Raw genomic sequence first — 18494 nt, 5'->3', positions numbered from 1 at the left:
GGGATCACAAACCGCTACTCTGTGTTTTGCTCATGTACATTTATTTCATGTGTTTTATATAAAGTCACTGACACAGGAAACCTGGAGTAAAGTGTTATTTTTCCAGCACAGTAGTTTTATTTTCATTATCTATTAATTATTCTGACAATTCATTTGTAATTACTTTATTCATATTGATCAATCATTTCAGCTCTACAGTACTGGTTGGTTTCTGGGTGCCTTCCAGTACATCATGTCAGACATTATGACTAAGCAGCTAAGCAGTTTCATCCCTCTCTTTCTCATCCAGTGCTTAGCCTGAACGGCTACATAAATCTCAAAAGCACATCAGCAGGATGCAGTGCACCAGAATCCAGAGTAACAGGACTGCTGGTCTGCTGATTTAACAGTCTGACAGATTTAGGAACATCAAGGAATTGTCAAGATTGTGTGAATATTGTAAAAAGAAAAAAAGAAAAGAAAAGGCTCCAGAACAGCTACTAAATGGACCCTGTGCAGAGAGGCTTGAGCTGACTGACCCCATCTTGTCTTAGACTTTAAACTAAAACATCTGCTATCTGTCCTTTCCGCAGGCGTAGTTACAGTAGGGTTGGTGATGTAGAATTGCTGATTTATCACTTCACTGTCATTTCTGAAACAAACAAAAAAAATGTAATACATCTCTATGGGTGTTTCTGGACACCAGCTGGTAAAAGCCTGGTCAATCCTTGTATCTAATTTCCACTCCCTGATCTCCAGCAGTGCTCCTCCTCCTCCCGGGTCTGGGTCAGTCCTCCCAGCCAATCCGCGAATACAGCAGCTGGGTCTGTGTCTGGCCACGCCCGCTCCCCGGTCCCAGTCTCGTTCTGGAAACGCTCCAGCATTATAAATCCATTGTCCGGCACGCTCACACCAGTCTGCGGAGGACTCCTCGTGTTCACGAAGTAACGTTTCTGCTTGTCATTGTAAAACTTTCTCATCCACAATGAGGGAAATCGTGCACATCCAGGCCGGCCAGTGCGGTAACCAGATTGGTGCCAAGGTAAGAGAATAATGAAATAATTAAGAATTTATTTTTTCCTTACAAAACTATGTTTTTTTTCTGTCACTGTCACGCCCCACTCTTTATGCAGGACTCATTAGGCGTATTATAAAAATTCTTAATGTATTTTTTTTTTAATATGAATGAAGACAAAGGACTCCTTTTGTCTCTTTGTGCATACATAAAAATACTCCTTCCATACATATTATACCTTTTGTGTATATAAACGCATCATAAAAAAGAAAATCCCACTTATAAATAGTGAAAATCTGATGCTTTATCTTTGTGCTTTTCTGTCTGAATCTTGTGCACTGCGGTAACTGATAGGTGGGTGTGGAGCAGCGGACCGTGGTCGTTCGCATTGAAATAACGGTATAACGGGGCTCTTGTGCCTCGACGGGTTTTGTTCACACAACACCGGGCGTGTCTGCGTCTCGACACTGTGGATTCAGCTGACCTCAAGACATTGTCTGTGGGAAAAGAAAGGGGGGAAAAAATCGGTCTATTCTTCCCTTGTCAGAGCCCTTCAGCCAGTGTAGTCCGCACTCCTCTGGTTTCTTTGTCTTCAACAGGCAGATATAACTGGTATGTCAGACAATGAGTGGGAGCTGGGATGGGAGGCCTAGTTTTTTTTTTCTCCCCCAAATGTCTGATGGATCAATAGCCCATATTGATTAGATTTTATTTCTGCGGGCTGTGGATGCAGACTGCTGTTTCAGCTGGTGAGAAAGCAGGGGAACTGTGGAAAGGGTGTGGCATGAATAACTGGTAAAGAAAGATGTTTTCCCTTTTTAAATAGAGCATTTTCTGACAGAGAGCATCAGAGCTTTTAAGATTTCAATGTGCTCATTGACTTCCTTTCATCAATTTGTATATAATTTTATTGCATTTGACAGTATATTTTATCCAATAGGGCCCTGTAGTCTTGCCTCACAAGTACAATACATCAATAAATCACCCACCCAGTCTTACAGTAACAATTGCAGTCTGCTACAATACATGTCTTCTTGGCCCATTATTATCCCTGTCTTATTATCTCCTTTTGTTTTACAACTGATCATTTACTACAGACAGCATATGTTTAACTAGGACTGCTCAAATGTAGGCAGGGGTCTTGCCCTGGTATTCAAATATAGTTTGGAGACCACATGTACAATGACCCATATTTTACATGATACATCATTATATTGGCGATGCTCTGCTGACAGAAATTTTAATGTTCTGTAAAGCAGGGCCTGTCTTAGTAATCAATTTCTTTCCTAACCAAATTAGGGCTAGGGTGGGGGAGGAATGGAGGAAACAGCTGATGCACAGTGGGTGAAGTCACTGGCTTCTCAATTGACTTATGTGCAGATGCCAGTAATGTCTTGGTAGAAAAGCTGTAGGAAATAAACACAACATGTAACAATTATGTATATTTTTTATGTTTTTTGTGCAGTTGCATGACTGCATTAATCAGTGTATATGTTTAGGCCTGTGGGATTGGAGTTAATGCAGTAAATTTATATCAATTTCCCTCTGTGTAAATCATGGAATATAATTTGTGTTTGTCCAATGTGGTGTTAAAATAACTACTGGTGGCAGTGGGGATCCCCATTTGTTTCCATTCCCCCAGGACTCATTGATTCAGATGTCCGGTGGATATGATTGACAGGTTTGCTGAAGGTCTACATTGTGGTGAATTAGGTCAGGGTGTGGCATTGCGTTCCTCCTTATTGTCCTCATTCTTTCACTATGATTATTTTCAGTCCTTACTGATAGCAATCTATCGTGTCACTGTCAAATGTTCATCATTTTTTCAGTCTTTTAGCTGTTCCTTTTCAACTCTTTGTCCTTCTTTGTCTGACTCTGCTGCGATCTCCCTCATATTAAGGTCACTTGGTCATTTTTGTTTTACATGGTCTTATTTAAATGTCATGATACTTAGTCCACAGCTGACTCCCAATCTCTTAAGTACTGAGCTGCAATACAGCCTGCTTATCCAGATTACTCTAAATCCTCCTATTGCTGCTGTTAGCAAAAAAAATCACTGGCTCTATGACCAAAAAAAAAAGGACTGAATTGGAAGATGTCATAAAAATATGTGCATGCAGATAGCTGCCTACGTATGCAAAAGTCACACTCGCTTATGGGATTTAATGCCTTTAAAGACGTGAGTGTAGTCTTTAAAGAGTGAACAAGACCTGAATACAGATCTGAACACAATCAGTGTCTTCAGTATACCATGACTGCCTGCAAATTAAGTTTATTTTCAGTTTTGCCCGTGGAGTGGTCTGTAGTCCCTTTGTGCTCTCTTCTTTGCATTTTCTATCTGAAAGAACTGCATTCTGCTAAGCTGTCAGCTGATGACTATGGAAATATAAACAGCTGCGTTGTATGGAGTGGGTTCAGATACAGCTTTGTGAAGGGGGAAAAATCCTGTCATGTTCATCAGAGTCCAAAAATGCAAACCCACTGCTGTTTTTCTCGTTTAAAGTCCCCAGTTCCATAAACCACATTGCAAATGGATAGATGCATACTTTTTTTTGCAAGTAACTGCTATGTGATACCTTTCATTTTCTGTCTGCAGTTCTGGGAAGTGATCAGCGATGAACACGGCATCGATCCCACAGGGACTTACCACGGAGACAGTGACTTGCAGCTTGACAGGATCAGTGTTTACTATAATGAGGCCACAGGTTAGCTGCTCTCTTATCATGTGATTTATACATAAAGGATATATTGTATGTACATATTTTCAGCTTTGCCATTTCATTCTGAAGTATAATGTTAGACGTGCTGTTACTTTCTCATGTCTCCTGTCATACATGGATTTGCTCACATTAAATATCCAGTGTAACATCCAGGGCTATGGTTTCCTACATTTTTGAGCTGGTCTGCTCTCTTCTTCTCTCTCTTTTTCTCTCTCCCTGTCTTCTCTCATTCTCTTTCTCGTGGAGGAGGTAAATATGTGCCTCGAGCCATACTGGTGGACTTGGAACCTGGCACCATGGACTCTGTGAGGTCTGGACCCTTCGGGCAGATCTTCAGACCTGACAATTTTGTGTTTGGTGGGTGGAATAAAGACATTTCTTGTGTTACTGACTAAAGCCTTCTATGAACTGGGGAAAAGAACGGCTTACCTATGTCACCACTTCCCCTCTAGGTCAGAGCGGTGCTGGAAACAACTGGGCCAAGGGTCACTACACAGAGGGAGCTGAGTTGGTGGACTCAGTCCTGGATGTGGTCCGCAAAGAGTCAGAAAGCTGTGACTGCCTGCAAGGCTTCCAGCTCACCCACTCTCTTGGTGGTGGAACTGGATCTGGTATGGGAACCCTGCTCATCAGCAAAATCCGTGAAGAGTACCCTGACCGTATCATGAACACCTTCAGTGTGGTGCCTTCCCCCAAGGTAACATACTTATGTGAGAAAGCATGAGAATTTTGTTTTTAATTTTAGTTTCTCTTGCCTCAAGTTTCTGTTCTACGATCATGAGGTTGAAGAAAGGGACTGTGTGTTTTCTGTCCCCAGGTGTCCGACACAGTGGTTGAGCCTTACAATGCCACCCTGTCAGTTCATCAGCTTGTAGAGAACACAGATGAAACCTACTGCATTGACAATGAAGCTCTGTATGACATCTGCTTCCGCACTCTCAAACTGACCACACCTACCTACGGAGACCTTAACCACCTGGTGTCCGCTACCATGAGTGGGGTCACCACATGCCTGCGTTTCCCTGGTCAGCTCAATGCTGATCTCCGCAAACTGGCTGTCAACATGGTGCCTTTCCCCCGTCTACACTTCTTCATGCCTGGCTTTGCCCCCCTGACCAGCAGGGGTAGTCAGCAGTACCGTGCCCTCACAGTTCCTGAGCTCACCCAGCAGGTGTTTGATGCCAAGAACATGATGGCTGCATGCGACCCACGTCACGGCCGCTATCTCACCGTCGCTGCTGTGTTCCGTGGCCGCATGTCCATGAAGGAGGTTGACGAGCAGATGCTCAACGTGCAAAACAAGAACAGCAGCTACTTCGTTGAATGGATCCCCAACAACGTCAAGACCGCTGTCTGTGACATCCCACCCCGTGGCCTCAAGATGGCCGTCACTTTCATTGGCAACAGCACAGCCATCCAGGAGCTGTTCAAGCGCATCTCTGAGCAGTTCACAGCCATGTTCCGTCGCAAGGCTTTCTTGCACTGGTACACAGGTGAAGGTATGGATGAAATGGAGTTCACTGAAGCAGAGAGCAACATGAATGATCTGGTGTCTGAGTACCAGCAGTACCAGGATGCCACTGCTGAGGAAGAGGGTGAATTTGAGGAAGAGGCTGAAGAGGATGCTTGAAGATGAAGATGAAGATGTGAGGGTCAAGACATCAATTCCAAAATGAAAAATAATCAAAAAGGTACAACCACAACAGTAACCAGGAAACCGACATAGTGTTAAGAGCATTGCTAGGATCAAACTTTAGCATACAGTAGATATCCCTTGTCATTCACTGAAAATAAAGTTGTAAAATGAAAACTTGTTGTCCTTTGATTCATGCTTGCATATAAATTATTTATTTCTGTTGCCTGATAAAACATCAACTACAATTCAGCCATTACATTTCATTCACATTTCAAAACAGTGTAAATACACTGTTTTCCACAGATGGACGGATGTTAACTCAGCTTAGATGAGCAGGTTCAGTAGTGGGAGGTTCTGATACATTCACGTTTCCTGCAACTATGAAGAATACATGCATAATTCAATTTTGCTATGCATAGATAAGTAGGTTTAATGTCTGTTCCAAAAGCATTAAGCTTTAAAGCAGTTAAATAAATTCCATGTTGAAGACATGCCGTAGGTCAGGCATGGTTACCAGATATTATTGGAATATTTAATATAGTGTAATATCTAGAGGTATTTATTCTCCACTTGTCCACAGGCATTATGATGGTTAGGGGCACATGACCAACTGCAACATGGTAGAGTCCCACAAAGTTTTCTTCTCTGCACCAAGCCACATTCCCACAACTATCCCAGTGCTGGGGCATGAGTCACTCCTAAGAACACAGGCTCGCTGCACCCTGGCAGCATTCAGATGGTCTAAATATACAATTCAAGAAAGTCACAGCATTTTTTTTTTTTTTTTTTGGTTGAGCAAAATACCGTTCCACATATTTTGAGCAACAATATTCTTCTTCTTCTTAATATTCTTCTTAATTTTGAATGCTTAAAAATTTTGGAGTCTACAAGTAAAAACTATTTTGCTCGTTGATAGTTTCTTGTAAACTTCTGGTTTGCATTAAAATTCTTGTGGAGAGTGCTGGATCACAAAGAGATTTAGCCTTGTTGAGATTTTCCATGTTGTTTTCCCTAATGGATATCATCACTATTCATCTTATATAGTTTGTGATGTAACAGTATGCAATCCCTTGTAGTGGAAGTTATGACCTAATGTGAACTGCCAGTAACTGAATAACTCTGGCAGAATATCTAATCTGTAGTGCGTACAAAAGTGCAATGGGGCCCCAGGGCAAAAAAACACGCAGCTGCTGGCCCCCTATTTCTCTGACACAGGTCTCAAGATTGTCTTGTGGTAATTTGATTCGAACACATTATGTTAGTGATATGCAACATATAATCACAAAACTGAAATAATGGTGATCTTGAAAGGAAGGACCCTTCAAGACAAGGTCTCACAGTTAGATAGTAGGCAACACCAACATTAAGGCCCTCGTCATGTTATGTTACATTGTGCTTTAGTGTTGAATATATTCACATACAGATTTTCATGAAAGAGTTTTCATAGAGTGCTTGGAGCTTACTTAAACATACCTGACTTAAAAAGGGCCTTGGTGAGAAAAACAGCTACTTGCAATGCTACTTTACGGCATTGTTTATGACATGTACTGTTATCCATCTACTGAACACAAGTTATAAAGATATAAAGACAGCTGGACTAGTTAATACAATAGTTTAGACCAGTGTGAACTGTTCTCGCTCAATCCACCATCACCTCATGGTCCCTTTAAGAAATGTGGGTCAAGCGCGAAATATATGAACATGACGGTTCGGGGATTTTTGGTCCAATCAGAGACGTTTTGAACAAGACTGAGGTCTAAGTGCCCAATGGCAACAGACTTCAGCGTTAGTGACGGTTTTACTATCCAATCATTTGCGGTTGAAACGCCTCTTGTAGGCGTTGTAAATGTTTTCCAGGATGTGCAAATGTACAATTTTGTTTATCTCCACTAAGCAAGGAAAAGCGTGTGAAGGTAGGTGTCAAAGTACAATATTCTCCTGTTAGGCCGTTTTAGCAGAAGACAGTATTTAATGCATCCAGACTGCAAATGCACACATGAACTCATTTGAGTCATTTTTACCATGCAGCTGGATGAATTACGATCAAGCTACTCGCTCAACCGCGCAAACTTCCTCCATAGTTTTTCATAGTAGTTTCGTAGATTGTCATTTTCTATAAATCTGGTAACCAAATAATGCGTGTATTGAGAGCACATGCCTCATTGGCAATAAAGGGGAAAATTTTCAAAGAGTAGTTAGATTTGCTGTTAAATGAAATTGTTATATTGACGTTTAAAGTACCCAAACTAACGGTTTGCGTCTGTTCCGTTGTTTTGTTTTTACACTGACCGGAAGTCGGATTGCTGTGAATTGATGTGGTTTGGAAAGAAATGTTCATATACGTTAGACAAAAGTTGTGTCATCGTTGCTAAGGTCCATTTAGGTCATGTTAGCAAAAATCCAACAAAGAAGTTTAACTAAACAGTTCATAGTGAACGTTTAAGACACAGCCACGTTATAGATCATCAGTAAGGTGTCTCGGCTAATGCTAGCTTCATGGACTTGCCCAGTAATATCTGCTAGTTCATCAGGTAACATTACCGAGTCTAACGTTGGTGGAATTACTGGATAAGATTATAGACATTTATCTGCGTTTATGCACAGCAGCCATCCTGTCCTACCTTGCGTGAGGAATGGATGCTACTCAGATGATCAATGACTCAATCTTGGAGTCAGATGAGGAAGAAAATGAAGAGGAGAATGAAAATAAAAGGGGGCGACCATTGGCTAAATTGTGCATCTTAAAAAATGCACACTTCCCTGAGACAGGTGAGTGGTTTACTGCTGCTGTTATTGCATGTTTGGTATGGTAATTGATCAACGGGCCTTGTTTTTGTATTCCTTACAATGGATGTTCTCTGTCACCCAGAGTTTCCCCTCTTTCTGGGAGATAATGTGCTGGGCCGTGACCCCTGCACCTGCACCCTGCCCTTGCCAGCACCCTCAGTATCCAAGCAGCATGCTACCATCTGCATTTCTGTCTACCGGAGAAGGGGTTGTCACCGTGAAGTGGATACAGAGGCTTTGGTTTGGGACCTTCAGAGCATGAATGGGACCCGAAAGGGCCGTATAAAGCTGACACCTAATGTACGCTATGCCCTCAGTGATGGTGACAGTTTGGTGGTGGCGGACATCCCATGTAAGTATGTAAGCTGCGCTGTAGACACAGTCTCTTCTCAAGGGGACATGAGGACTCCTGTGAGCAGAAATACTAGTGTAAAGGCCAGGTTGCCAGATGCCTCGGGGGAAAAGGGAGGTGACAAAAGCGCAGAGAGCAGGAAATGTGTCAACGGAGGTGCGAAGGCTAGGGTGTCATTAACGAAGACTCCTGTCAGAACCACTTGCCTGTCCTTTGAGCAAACTCCAACCCAGCCGCAGGGGACCCTGGTCCCAGAATCTGACTCTGACTCAGATGGAGAAAGAGGGGGAGGCAGAGACAGAAGGTGCAAGGGTCTAGGTATGTAAATTCTGTAAATATGTATAGAAATGAGTCTCTGTGTTTTGTATGTGATGTTTTACAAGCTCATCTTTATCTCATCTTTTACAGTGTCCGATTCTGACTCTCAGAAATCTAGTCCCACTTGTTCAACATTCTTGAGTCCCACGAACAAAGTCGTCCCTGAAAGGTATATTAGCAACAACTTTTTTTGGAACCTTTTTTTTAAAACGTATGTATAGTTATACCCAGAATTAGATATTCATTCTTTCATTTCGGAATTATAATTCTTGTTGCCTTGTTTTCTGTTTTTTTACAGTGAGGATGAAAGTCCTATTACACCATCCTCTTCCACTAAAAATAAACCTTACAGACATGTCGGCTTCAGCAAGGAGGAGACAGAAGTAGATGTGGGTGGACAGGTGCTGGAGGAGAAAAAGGCACTTGTGATTGTGGACGATAGTGAAGAGGAGGAAGAAAGAGCAGCACCTGAGAAAAGTGAACAACATGTGCCAGTGAAACATGAAAGCAACGTCAGTCTTAGGGGAGAAGATGAATTGCCCGTGCCTACACCAGCAGTCACCACAGATGCAATCCCTGCATTTAACATGGACAGTGACACTGATTTGGAGGGAGAGGAGGAAGGCGTGGCGTCCGCTGCTCCTGTGACTTTGACCACAAACCCAGTCAGTCAGCCACCAAACACAGCCCAGTTTCACATGGACAGTGATACAGATGTCGATGAGGATGATGATACCTTAGACACAGCCCCTGAGCCCCAGAGCCCTAAAACTGTGCCTTCTTCTGATGACCATACCAAACCTCCTCATGTTGATTCGGTTACTCAGCCTGAGGCAGTCACTGCAGACAGTGACACTGATGTGGATGACGATGCTGCTGTGTCAGACGCTGCCACAAAAGCAAAACCCATGTCATGTCAGAGTGCACACACAGCTGACACGGCTCCTTTGATGCAGCCGAAGGATTTCCACCTAGACAGTGACACAGATGTTGATGAGGAAGAAGAAGGGGAATGTGGAACAAATAAACCAAGCTCTAAAATAGATGAAACTCCCACTAGATTAGATATAAAGCCAGCTGGGCCTGAATCTGCCCCTGCTGCTCATCATAGCCTACATCTAGACAGTGACACAGATGATGAAGCTGTCCCTGCCCCTGCCCTCAGTGAACCCCTTGTAGTGTCTGCTGCCACAGAATCATGCACCACCGCAGATGGAGGGGCTGACAAACTGTCTGACAGTGACACAGACGTGGAAGATGATTCTCCTCTAGTTATACCTGTTACTGTCACAACCCTGTCAGTTTCTCCTGGTCCCATGTCACATTCTGATGCAGACACAAATGCGGACGGACCCAGTGTGCCCCCTGCTGGGGACGGGGTCAGTCCAGCTGACCTTAAAGTGGACAGTGATACAGATGTGGAGGATGAGGAGGCAGGTACTGGAGAGGCAGGTGAGGGCCAGATCCCTAACCTATGCAGTGAAAAAACATCTGGGTTGCTGGCTCCTCCTCTGCAGAACTGCTCTACTCCTGTACAGTTGTCAGGTAATTAGTCCATCTATTTTCAAATGAGAACTTTATGGAATACATGTGGTCTGCAACTAATGATTATTTTTATTACTGATTAATCTCTTTTTCAATTAACAAAAAAATACAAGAAAAAATAGAAAGAGCTCAGAATGGCTTTTATGAATAACTTAAGCAGTCAAGAGATGCTGAATAGAATAGATTCTCCACACAATCACTAAAGTGAAGCCACATGTTTTATCATTTAAGTGATCCAGTTTTTCACCATGACCTCCTTAATCCGCTGTATGAATAATGTTTAAATTGTCTTTTAATTTTGTTATTTTTATTTTTATTTTGGGATGATTCCAGAAGGAGAAGTGGAAGATATGGAAACTCAGGCTTTCCTGAGTCCGTCTTCAGTTCCATTTAGACGTGAGTAAACTGTTTTTTAATACATTTAAACAGCACATAACTTTGTTCTCAGACAAGTGTTGCACAATCATCTTTAATTTGGCTTCTCGGTCTCCCAGGTGCAGGACCTGTAGCACTGTCTTCCTTCTCAGACAGCCAGGAGGATGAGGACTTTGTTGTGGCTGAAACGCAGTCCTTCGTTCTTCAGTCCCGAGATTGCCAGAATAACCCTCCGGAGGACCACACAATGGACCCCACCCAAGCTTTTGGCCTTGAAACTTCTGGTGAAGAAAGAGATGAACAATCGAGCAGAGAAGGGTCTTTTCAGCTGGGATTGTCTGACAGCAGCCACCTGCAGTGTCAGGCCCAAGCTCTGGCTATGGAGAGCACGCAGGCGTATGTCTCTGTGAAAGGGAGAACGAATCTGGAAGGTACCCAAGCATTTGCAGCCATATCAAGCGCAGACAGAAACTCTGAAGAGAATGACCCAAATCTGGAAGCTACACAGGCCTGTGGAGAGGATGTGGAGCCTGAAGATGGTCTGGTAGATTTGGCACTAGAAGCAACGCAGGCATATATTTCAGAGCCATACAGTGATTCAGAGAACGAAAGAGGTGAAGACAAGAGAAAAAACGCTACCTCTACTGCTGAGACTCAGCCTTTAAGCTTTCCTACCTCATGTACTCTTGCCATGGCTGAAACCCAACCAATGTCTGCCTTTAGGCAAGAGGAGACTTTGGTAACAGACAAGCCTTTTACCTCTGTACAGCAAGTTAAGCTCGTAACACAGAACGAAACAGAAGAGAGGGAAGACCACGGGGAGACAGCTCAAGCTCGGCAGAGACCCTCTGGTGAAGTTCTGTCTGTTGCTGATACCCAGCCCATTCGTACATGTGATGATGAGGAAAGCAATGATGAAGAATCTATTCTGGGTCCACAAAAAAGAAAAGCAAAGCCACTGCAGCTTGAGGAGGAGCAGACACAGCCCCTCATTAGTTCAGAGGTATCAGGTGCTGAAACCCAGCCCATGCACTTTGGTTGTGCTGAAACCCAGCCCATAGCTACAAGTGAAAATGAGGAAAGTGATGATGAGGACTCGATGGCAGGCCCACGAAAAAGAAAAGCAAAGCAACTGCGACTCGACGAAGAGCAGACACAAACACTCACAAACTCTGAGCTCTCTGTTGTTCAAACTCAGCCAGTGGATACAGGTGAAGATGGAGAGAGTGATGAAGAAGACTCAATTCCCGTTTTTCGAAAAAGAAAAGCAAAGGCACTGCCACTTGAGGAGACACAGCCGCTCACAGAGTCTGAGGTCTCTACTGTTGAAACCCAGCCCGTGGAAACACACAGTGGTGAGCAACCTGAGAGACGAAGGGGGGGACAATCTGAATCTGAAACCAGTGGAGTCAGTGGTAGAAATAAAAGAGGGACAAGGGCAAGATTAAGAGAGGAGGAAGAGCAGGCAGAGTATTCTGAACCTCAAAAGAGACAGACAAGAGAGAAGAAGAAAGCTTCCAGAGGAATCAGAGGGAAATTCAGGCCTGATGACAATGAGAGTGAGGAAGAGGAGGAAGTAAATCAGGCTAGAAGGGCTAGAGAGAAAAAATCCCTGAGGCAGCAGAAAGACGATGAGGAAGAGCACGAAAAGCATGAACGTGAAGGAAATGAGGATGCCGAAAACGGCAGCCTAAAAATCAAAAAACAAGAAGGGGGATCGAGAGAGGAGACAGATGCTGCAGACCTCAGAAATCAAGAGAGAGAAACAATGGAGAAGGAAAAGAGGGTGATTGATGAAAGGGAACAAAAGGAGATAGAGAGACAGCATAGAAGGGAAGAACAAGAAAAAATAGACAGGGAAAGAAAAGAGATGGAAGAACAAGAAAGATTGCAGGCTGATAGAGCAGAGATGATAAGACTTGAACAGCAGAGAGCAGAGAAAGAGAAAAATGAACAAGAAAAAGTAAGATATGATTTGATACAGAAAGAAAAGGAAGAACAGTTGGAGAGGGAAAGAAAGGCGAATGAAGAAAAGGAGAGATTGGAGCATGAAAAGGCAGAAAGAGAAGAGAAAGAGAAATTGGAGAGAGAAGAGACAGAGAGGATAGAAAAGGAAAGAAAGGAACAGGAAGAAAAAGAAAGATTGGAAACAGAAAAGAGGGAACTAGAAGAGAGACTTGAGAGGGAGAGGAAGGAACAAGAACACCAAGCAAGACTGCAGAGGGAAGCAAAGGAAAGGGAAGAAAGAGAAAGACTGGAGAAAGAAAAAGAAATAAAAGAGCAACAAGAAAACAAGGAAGAACTGAACAAGCTCACAAGAGGTAGAAGAGCAACCAGAAGAACAATGGCTGCCCTGTGTACAACAGAGTCAGAACAAAACTCAACCATATCAACCAACAATGATGATGTCCCAGCAAGGAGAACTAGATCTCGCTCCAATTCTTCCAACTCGGTCAGCTCCGAGAGATCAGCTTCAAGTCTCAATACCCAGGAGAGCAGGGGCAGAGGCCGAGGCAGAGGAGCAAAGAGGACCAGTGAACCACCCCAGGCCAGCATTGCCAGAAGCAGCAATAGGAGGACGACTGTGGCCGCAGAGACAACAGAGTGGGACAGTAATGATATTTCTCCTCAGGGAGTCCTTTCAAGGTCAAACTCCTCCAGTTCTCTCCATTCTGAGATTTCTAGCTGCAGTGTGAGCTCTCAAAACAGAGGAAGAGGAAGCAGGCAGCGAGGAAGACTGAGGAAAACAGAGCCTGGGCCAAACTCCATCCCTCCTGTCAGTAGCCAGAGTGACCAGAATTCAGATCCCAAACCTGCAGCCAGAGGCAGGAAGAGCAGGAGAACAGAGGGATCCTCTAATGTGGTTCTTCAGGAAGATAATGAAGAGAAGACAGACCCTAAGCAGGCTAGTACCACAAGGGGGAGGCGGGGAGCCAACACAAATGACTCCAAACCTACTGCTGCAGATGAGGAAGGCCAGTCAGTTCAGGAGGAAGGTTGTGCCCGAGAGGAATCACTTCTGCCTAAAAGGAATGTCAGGGGCAGAGGCCAAAAAGCAGCAAAGAGTGAAACCATTGAGGCACCAGTACCTCCTGCAGTTAGTGATGGACGTGAGGCTAAAGACAAAAGAAAAGGAAGGAAAAGAGAGCTGGAGGCAAATACAGAGGAGGATTCCTCTAGTAGCTCCAAAATTTCAAAAGGGAAAGAGACAGTCCAAACAACAGAGGCAACAGAAGAAGAAGGGAAAGGTGAGGCAAAAGATGAGAATCCTGTCCAAGCTAAAAGGAGAAGTAGGGCATCCACCACTGATGCCAAGAGGAATTCAAAAGAATCTCCTCTTCAAGTGGAGATAAAAGAAGAGAGTGAGAAAATGGAGAAGGACATTGTTGAGAAGAGAGCAAGAGGTCGCTCATCGGCGGTACAGAAAAATATGAAAGTGGCACAGGAAGAAAGTGGAACATCTGTCACTTCCATGAAACAGGATGCAAAAGTGGAGGCATCAGAGGTGACTTCATTAATTCACTTTAAACCTGCATTTGAAATTTTAAGGCCTTAGAAGTCGCTGTTGTGATTGAAACAAAAATACATTAAGGCTGAAACATAAATCAGAAAAAAAAACAGAAAGCTGAGTAGTGTATAATTAGTGTTTAGGAACTTCTGTCCTTGAAATGGTAGGCTTTTACGGTACTTTGGCCAAAGGCCCCAGTGCATTTCTTTCTATGAGTCAGCTTTTCCAGCCATCATAATGTTCTGCAATCAACATCAGGGACTGTCGAGGTCTCTCCCCGTCTCTCCGCAACAAGAGTAGTCTGACCATTAATACACTAATGAATTAAGTGGCCCAGTGGTGACACAGTCACTTCCTACTCTGATGTTTTATTATCTTTGCATTCTTTACTCCTCCTCTCCCCACCATTCTCTATGTGTGTTTCATGCTTTTATTTAACCGCCCTAGACTCGAACCAGCAGTGTATCCCGGAAGCGACAGGCTCCTGTGGGCTCCTCTCCTGTGGCAAAGACCCCTCGCTCCTCCCCTGCTTCCCCTGCGGCTAGTGGTCGACTACGAGCTGTGAGCCAGGCCTACAAGGTTTGTTTGTTTATCTGTGCGTTCCTGTGCACACAAGAGGGACATTTGACTGTAATGTTAAACAATATAAAGGAACAAAATTAGACAAGAAGATTGATACCACTCTCATATCTGATTAACCTAACTCAGCATAGATACTGGGAGCAGGGGGAAACAGCTTACCTGGCTCTCTTCTAAATTCAGTAACACACTTACCTACACCTCTGCAGCTGACTAATTAACACCCTGTGTCTTCTTTATTTAATCCTTACACCAACAGAAATGTAAAAATGACAAGTCATGTTTCCCCCTTTTTCCAGTGTTTATGCTAGGCTAGACTAATTGCCTCCTGGCTCTAGCTTCAAATAGAATGGACCGACATGAGAGTCATATTAATCTGTGCAACTGAATCTTGACTCTGTTTCCTAAAGTGCCTCATTCACACCAAGAATGTTGGTGTAATTCATCTTTGCAGAGTCTTACAATCTTTCTTTTGTTTGTGCTGGAAAGACAGCTGTTTTGAACTTAGGTGGCACGAAATAACTGCTCAGCGCTCCCTCAAGCAATCTGTCTTTTTATTCGTGAGGAGTAATTATGTAATTTAAATCAGCTTCAGGAAATGACCCAGATATGCGTGAAGAAATGCACAAGAAAGATATGCTCTGCTAAAGTTACAGGAACTAGAATCAGAGTTTGTTTCAGAGCCCTCATTTCCTAAAAAAATCTAATCTCAGTGGATCAGAACTCTGTCCAGATCTGAACTGACTTAAAACAACACTGTGTGTCTGTCGCCCCCTCAGGTGCTGTTCACAGGCGTGGTGGATGAGGCCGGAGAGAGAGTGTTGGCTCGTTTAGGAGGCAGCATGGCTAAAGGTGTGGCAGACATGAACTGCCTGGTGACTGATAAAGTGCGCAGGACTGTCAAGTTCCTGTGTGCGGTGGCCAAAGGAGTCCCCATTGTCACCACACACTGGCTGGAAAAGGTTAGTTACTATATTAGCAGTTAAACTGGCCCCAGACCAGGTTTTCGTTCTCTCTTTGATAAATGAATGTGGAAGTATATACAAAAATAGTACATACACATACAGAGACATACTCAAATAGACACACTGCTCTTCTGGTGTTTCAGAGTGGTAAAGCTGGGAGCTTCCTGTCTCCTAATGCTTTCATTGTGAAGGATCTGGAGCAGGAGAAGAAGTTCAGTTTCAGCCTGCAGGAGTCTCTGAGGATTGCCAGCAATCAGCCTCTCTTACAGGTACTCTAACTCACTCAACCTATTTATTTCTGTGCTTATATACTGTGAGTGAGGGAGTATGTCAGTGTGGTATTTCCCTTCACAGAATGCACAAAGGTGATGGGTAATACAGACGCTGAGCAATAGTGAGTCATGGTGGAAATCCAGAAATGTTACTGTGAGAATCATTGTCAGCCTATAAGAGATGTGAAAACCTTCACTCTTACAGGCCGTGCTTTTAGCTCAGCGTCTTTGATGTTGAATGTGCTCACATCTTTACAAGAGCACGATGTGGATTGTTTACCATTACACTGTGGCTTGTGGGAAGTAATTTGACATTTACTGTTAATGTACTGGTTATGTTTTATGGGCACTTCACATAAGGAAGCAGTAATGTTTCCATCTCTGTTACATATCATCCTACCCTGTGCTGCTTTATCAAAGCTGCAAAGGGATAGTGTGATACCACATATTATGCTGATACTGCCCTTAATTAGGGAACAGTATACCTGTGTAATACCAAAATCCATTCCCAAGAGCCTTGTATTGATTTCTGGAGGTGAAATTAAATAAAAAGAGAGAGCAATCATATTTGTTTAGGTGTTGTGTACTTTATCTTCTCCTAGGGATATGAGATCCACGTCACAAAATCAGTGAAGCCGGAGCCAGTTCAAATGAAAGACATAATCTCCTGCAGTGGAGCTACCTTTCTACCTAAGATGCCCTCTTCCCACAAGGTACCAGTCAAACTTCTCATGTTTCACACAAAGTAAATCGACATTAAATTGTGGTACTCTGTCTTCACATCTTATCCTTCCACCTCAAATCTAAATCTGAATAACCTCTTTTATTTTCTGTCACCTCGCTCTGTCTTAGCCTCAGACTGTAGTGATTTCCTGTGAGGAGGACCGGTCGCTGTGTGGCCCGGCTGTGTCTGCTTCCCTCCCAGTCGTCACTGCTGAGTTCATTCTCACAGGAATCCTTCAGCAGAAAGTTGACTTTCAAACCCACACACTCTCTGCCACTGTAACTAACCAACAACCTGTAGGAGGCAGAGGAAGGGGCAGAAAGAAGTCATAGCGGTGGAAGGGTGTACTGTAAATATACACACAATGATGCACCTACATATGTGCGGGAAATCTTTTCTAGCATGTATGCATTTATCGATTGTAGATACCCTTTCAAATCAGAGACTGACAGAAGCACTAGTGAGTCAGCTGTTTGTATGACAGACCTGAAGAATGTATAAGGCAAATACAGCAAAACGTGAATGAGAACTTGAATGATCATGTAAGTGTAAAGACATTTTGTACGTACATTGTCAGTCCTGGAATCATGCGTGTTATTTTACTGTTAGCAGGCAAATGTGGAAAGAAAATACTTGTTTAAATATAAAACTTTCTCTTTTGCAAGAGAACCAAAATTTAGGAAGCGTTCCAAAGGGGACAGGTGTCTCTCATTTTTATGTTTCAAAACTCTACTCTCAGTTTAGGACTTACTGACTTTTCTTATTTTCTTACCTTTTGCCTGGTACATGTGGAAAAATGTTTGACTTTTAAATTACAAAGTGACGTTGCTGCTACGCAGGGTGTTAAATAATTACCCATTGACTGTCCTTGTCACTCTCCCCTCTCCTCCTCCTGTGTGCTCCACCCCTCCCTTTATACAACAACAACAATCAGAGCAGGAATTAACACGGCTAAATTGCTGCTTCTCTGCGTTTCCTAAGTGCTTAAATTCAGTCAGCCTTTTTGGCAGGTAACCAACCATAAAGAAGGAGTTGTATAAATCATGTTTGGACGGTGGAACCTTGGAACCCATGGGGTGTGTCTAGAAATCCATCAGCTACGGTGGCCAGTAGATGAAAAAAAGCTTGTTTCCTTTCCTTATAAGAAGTGCATAGTGCCTTTCATACCAATGGAATCATGAACCTGCCAGTGTATCTGTTGTTCCTGTCTCCATTAACCACCACCACCACCTACTCCATTAAGGCACCTTAATGCTGATGCGGCTTCTCCATCAATATCTTATGATGTTTGTCCTTGCCATGCATTTATCTACTGTCTCCTCACTTTTTAAAATCCAGCCTTGAGGGTGTGTTGTTATTGTACAGAAAAAAAGAAAAAAAAAAAACATAGAGAACAGAACTAACATTTAATTTTTTTTTTCATGCTCTGTCATTGGTGTTTTAAAGACTCATTAGCTTGTCATTTTTAGAACTGTTAACTAGCTAATATCTTAACACCAAGTTTGTATTTTCACAAAATCATGGAATCAGTCCGTTCTGTCAATGAAAACATTAAATATTTTCTGTTACCTTTAACCAAGTGTGTATTACTGTCAGTACACGTAATGTGGATATTTTGGTACTTTATTATATCTGTATCTGTATTGTTTAGTATTTAGGGTGATCTACCAATGTTTCTTAATTGTTCAGCTGAACTTATTTTAATGTCAAAATCTCAAC

At 43.0% G+C, this 18494-nt stretch overlaps 2 protein-coding genes across 5 annotated transcripts; both read left to right on the top strand.

Annotated features, from left to right (window-relative positions):
- Positions 1-887: 887 nt before the first annotated feature.
- Positions 888-5503, top strand: tubb5 (tubulin, beta 5). Of its 2 annotated transcripts, none has more exons than XM_041044255.1 (5): positions 888-1021; positions 3591-3699; positions 3964-4071; positions 4167-4411; positions 4532-5503. In XM_041044255.1, exons 1-5 carry the CDS (start codon positions 965-967, stop codon positions 5342-5344), a joined length of 1332 nt encoding a protein of 443 aa, XP_040900189.1. In that variant the 5' UTR covers positions 888-964; the 3' UTR covers positions 5345-5503. The 2 variants fall into 2 exon arrangements, with proteins under 2 accessions (XP_040900189.1, XP_040900188.1); XM_041044254.1 differs by having other exon boundaries at positions 3961-4071.
- Positions 5504-7241: 1738 nt separating this feature from the next.
- mdc1 (mediator of DNA damage checkpoint 1) lies at positions 7242-18338 on the top strand. Of its 3 annotated transcripts, XM_041044142.1 has the most exons (13): positions 7242-7263; positions 7955-8119; positions 8220-8807; positions 8898-8976; positions 9106-10352; positions 10686-10748; positions 10847-11503; positions 11549-14232; positions 14683-14814; positions 15594-15776; positions 15923-16048; positions 16654-16764; positions 16904-18338. In XM_041044142.1, the coding sequence occupies exons 2-13, from the start codon at positions 7984-7986 to the stop codon at positions 17105-17107; spliced, it is 6210 nt and encodes a 2069-aa protein (XP_040900076.1). In that variant the 5' UTR covers positions 7242-7263; positions 7955-7983; the 3' UTR covers positions 17108-18338. The 3 variants fall into 3 exon arrangements, with proteins under 3 accessions (XP_040900076.1, XP_040900074.1, XP_040900075.1); XM_041044140.1 differs by having other exon boundaries at positions 10847-14232; XM_041044141.1 differs by having other exon boundaries at positions 7244-7263; positions 7958-8119; positions 10847-14232.
- Positions 18339-18494: the final 156 nt, after the last annotated feature.

Source organism: Toxotes jaculatrix, chromosome 8, assembly GCF_017976425.1.
Source record: "Toxotes jaculatrix isolate fToxJac2 chromosome 8, fToxJac2.pri, whole genome shotgun sequence".
Lineage (NCBI taxonomy): Eukaryota > Metazoa > Chordata > Actinopteri > Toxotidae > Toxotes > Toxotes jaculatrix.
This window is presented reverse-complemented; position numbering and strand designations above follow the sequence as displayed.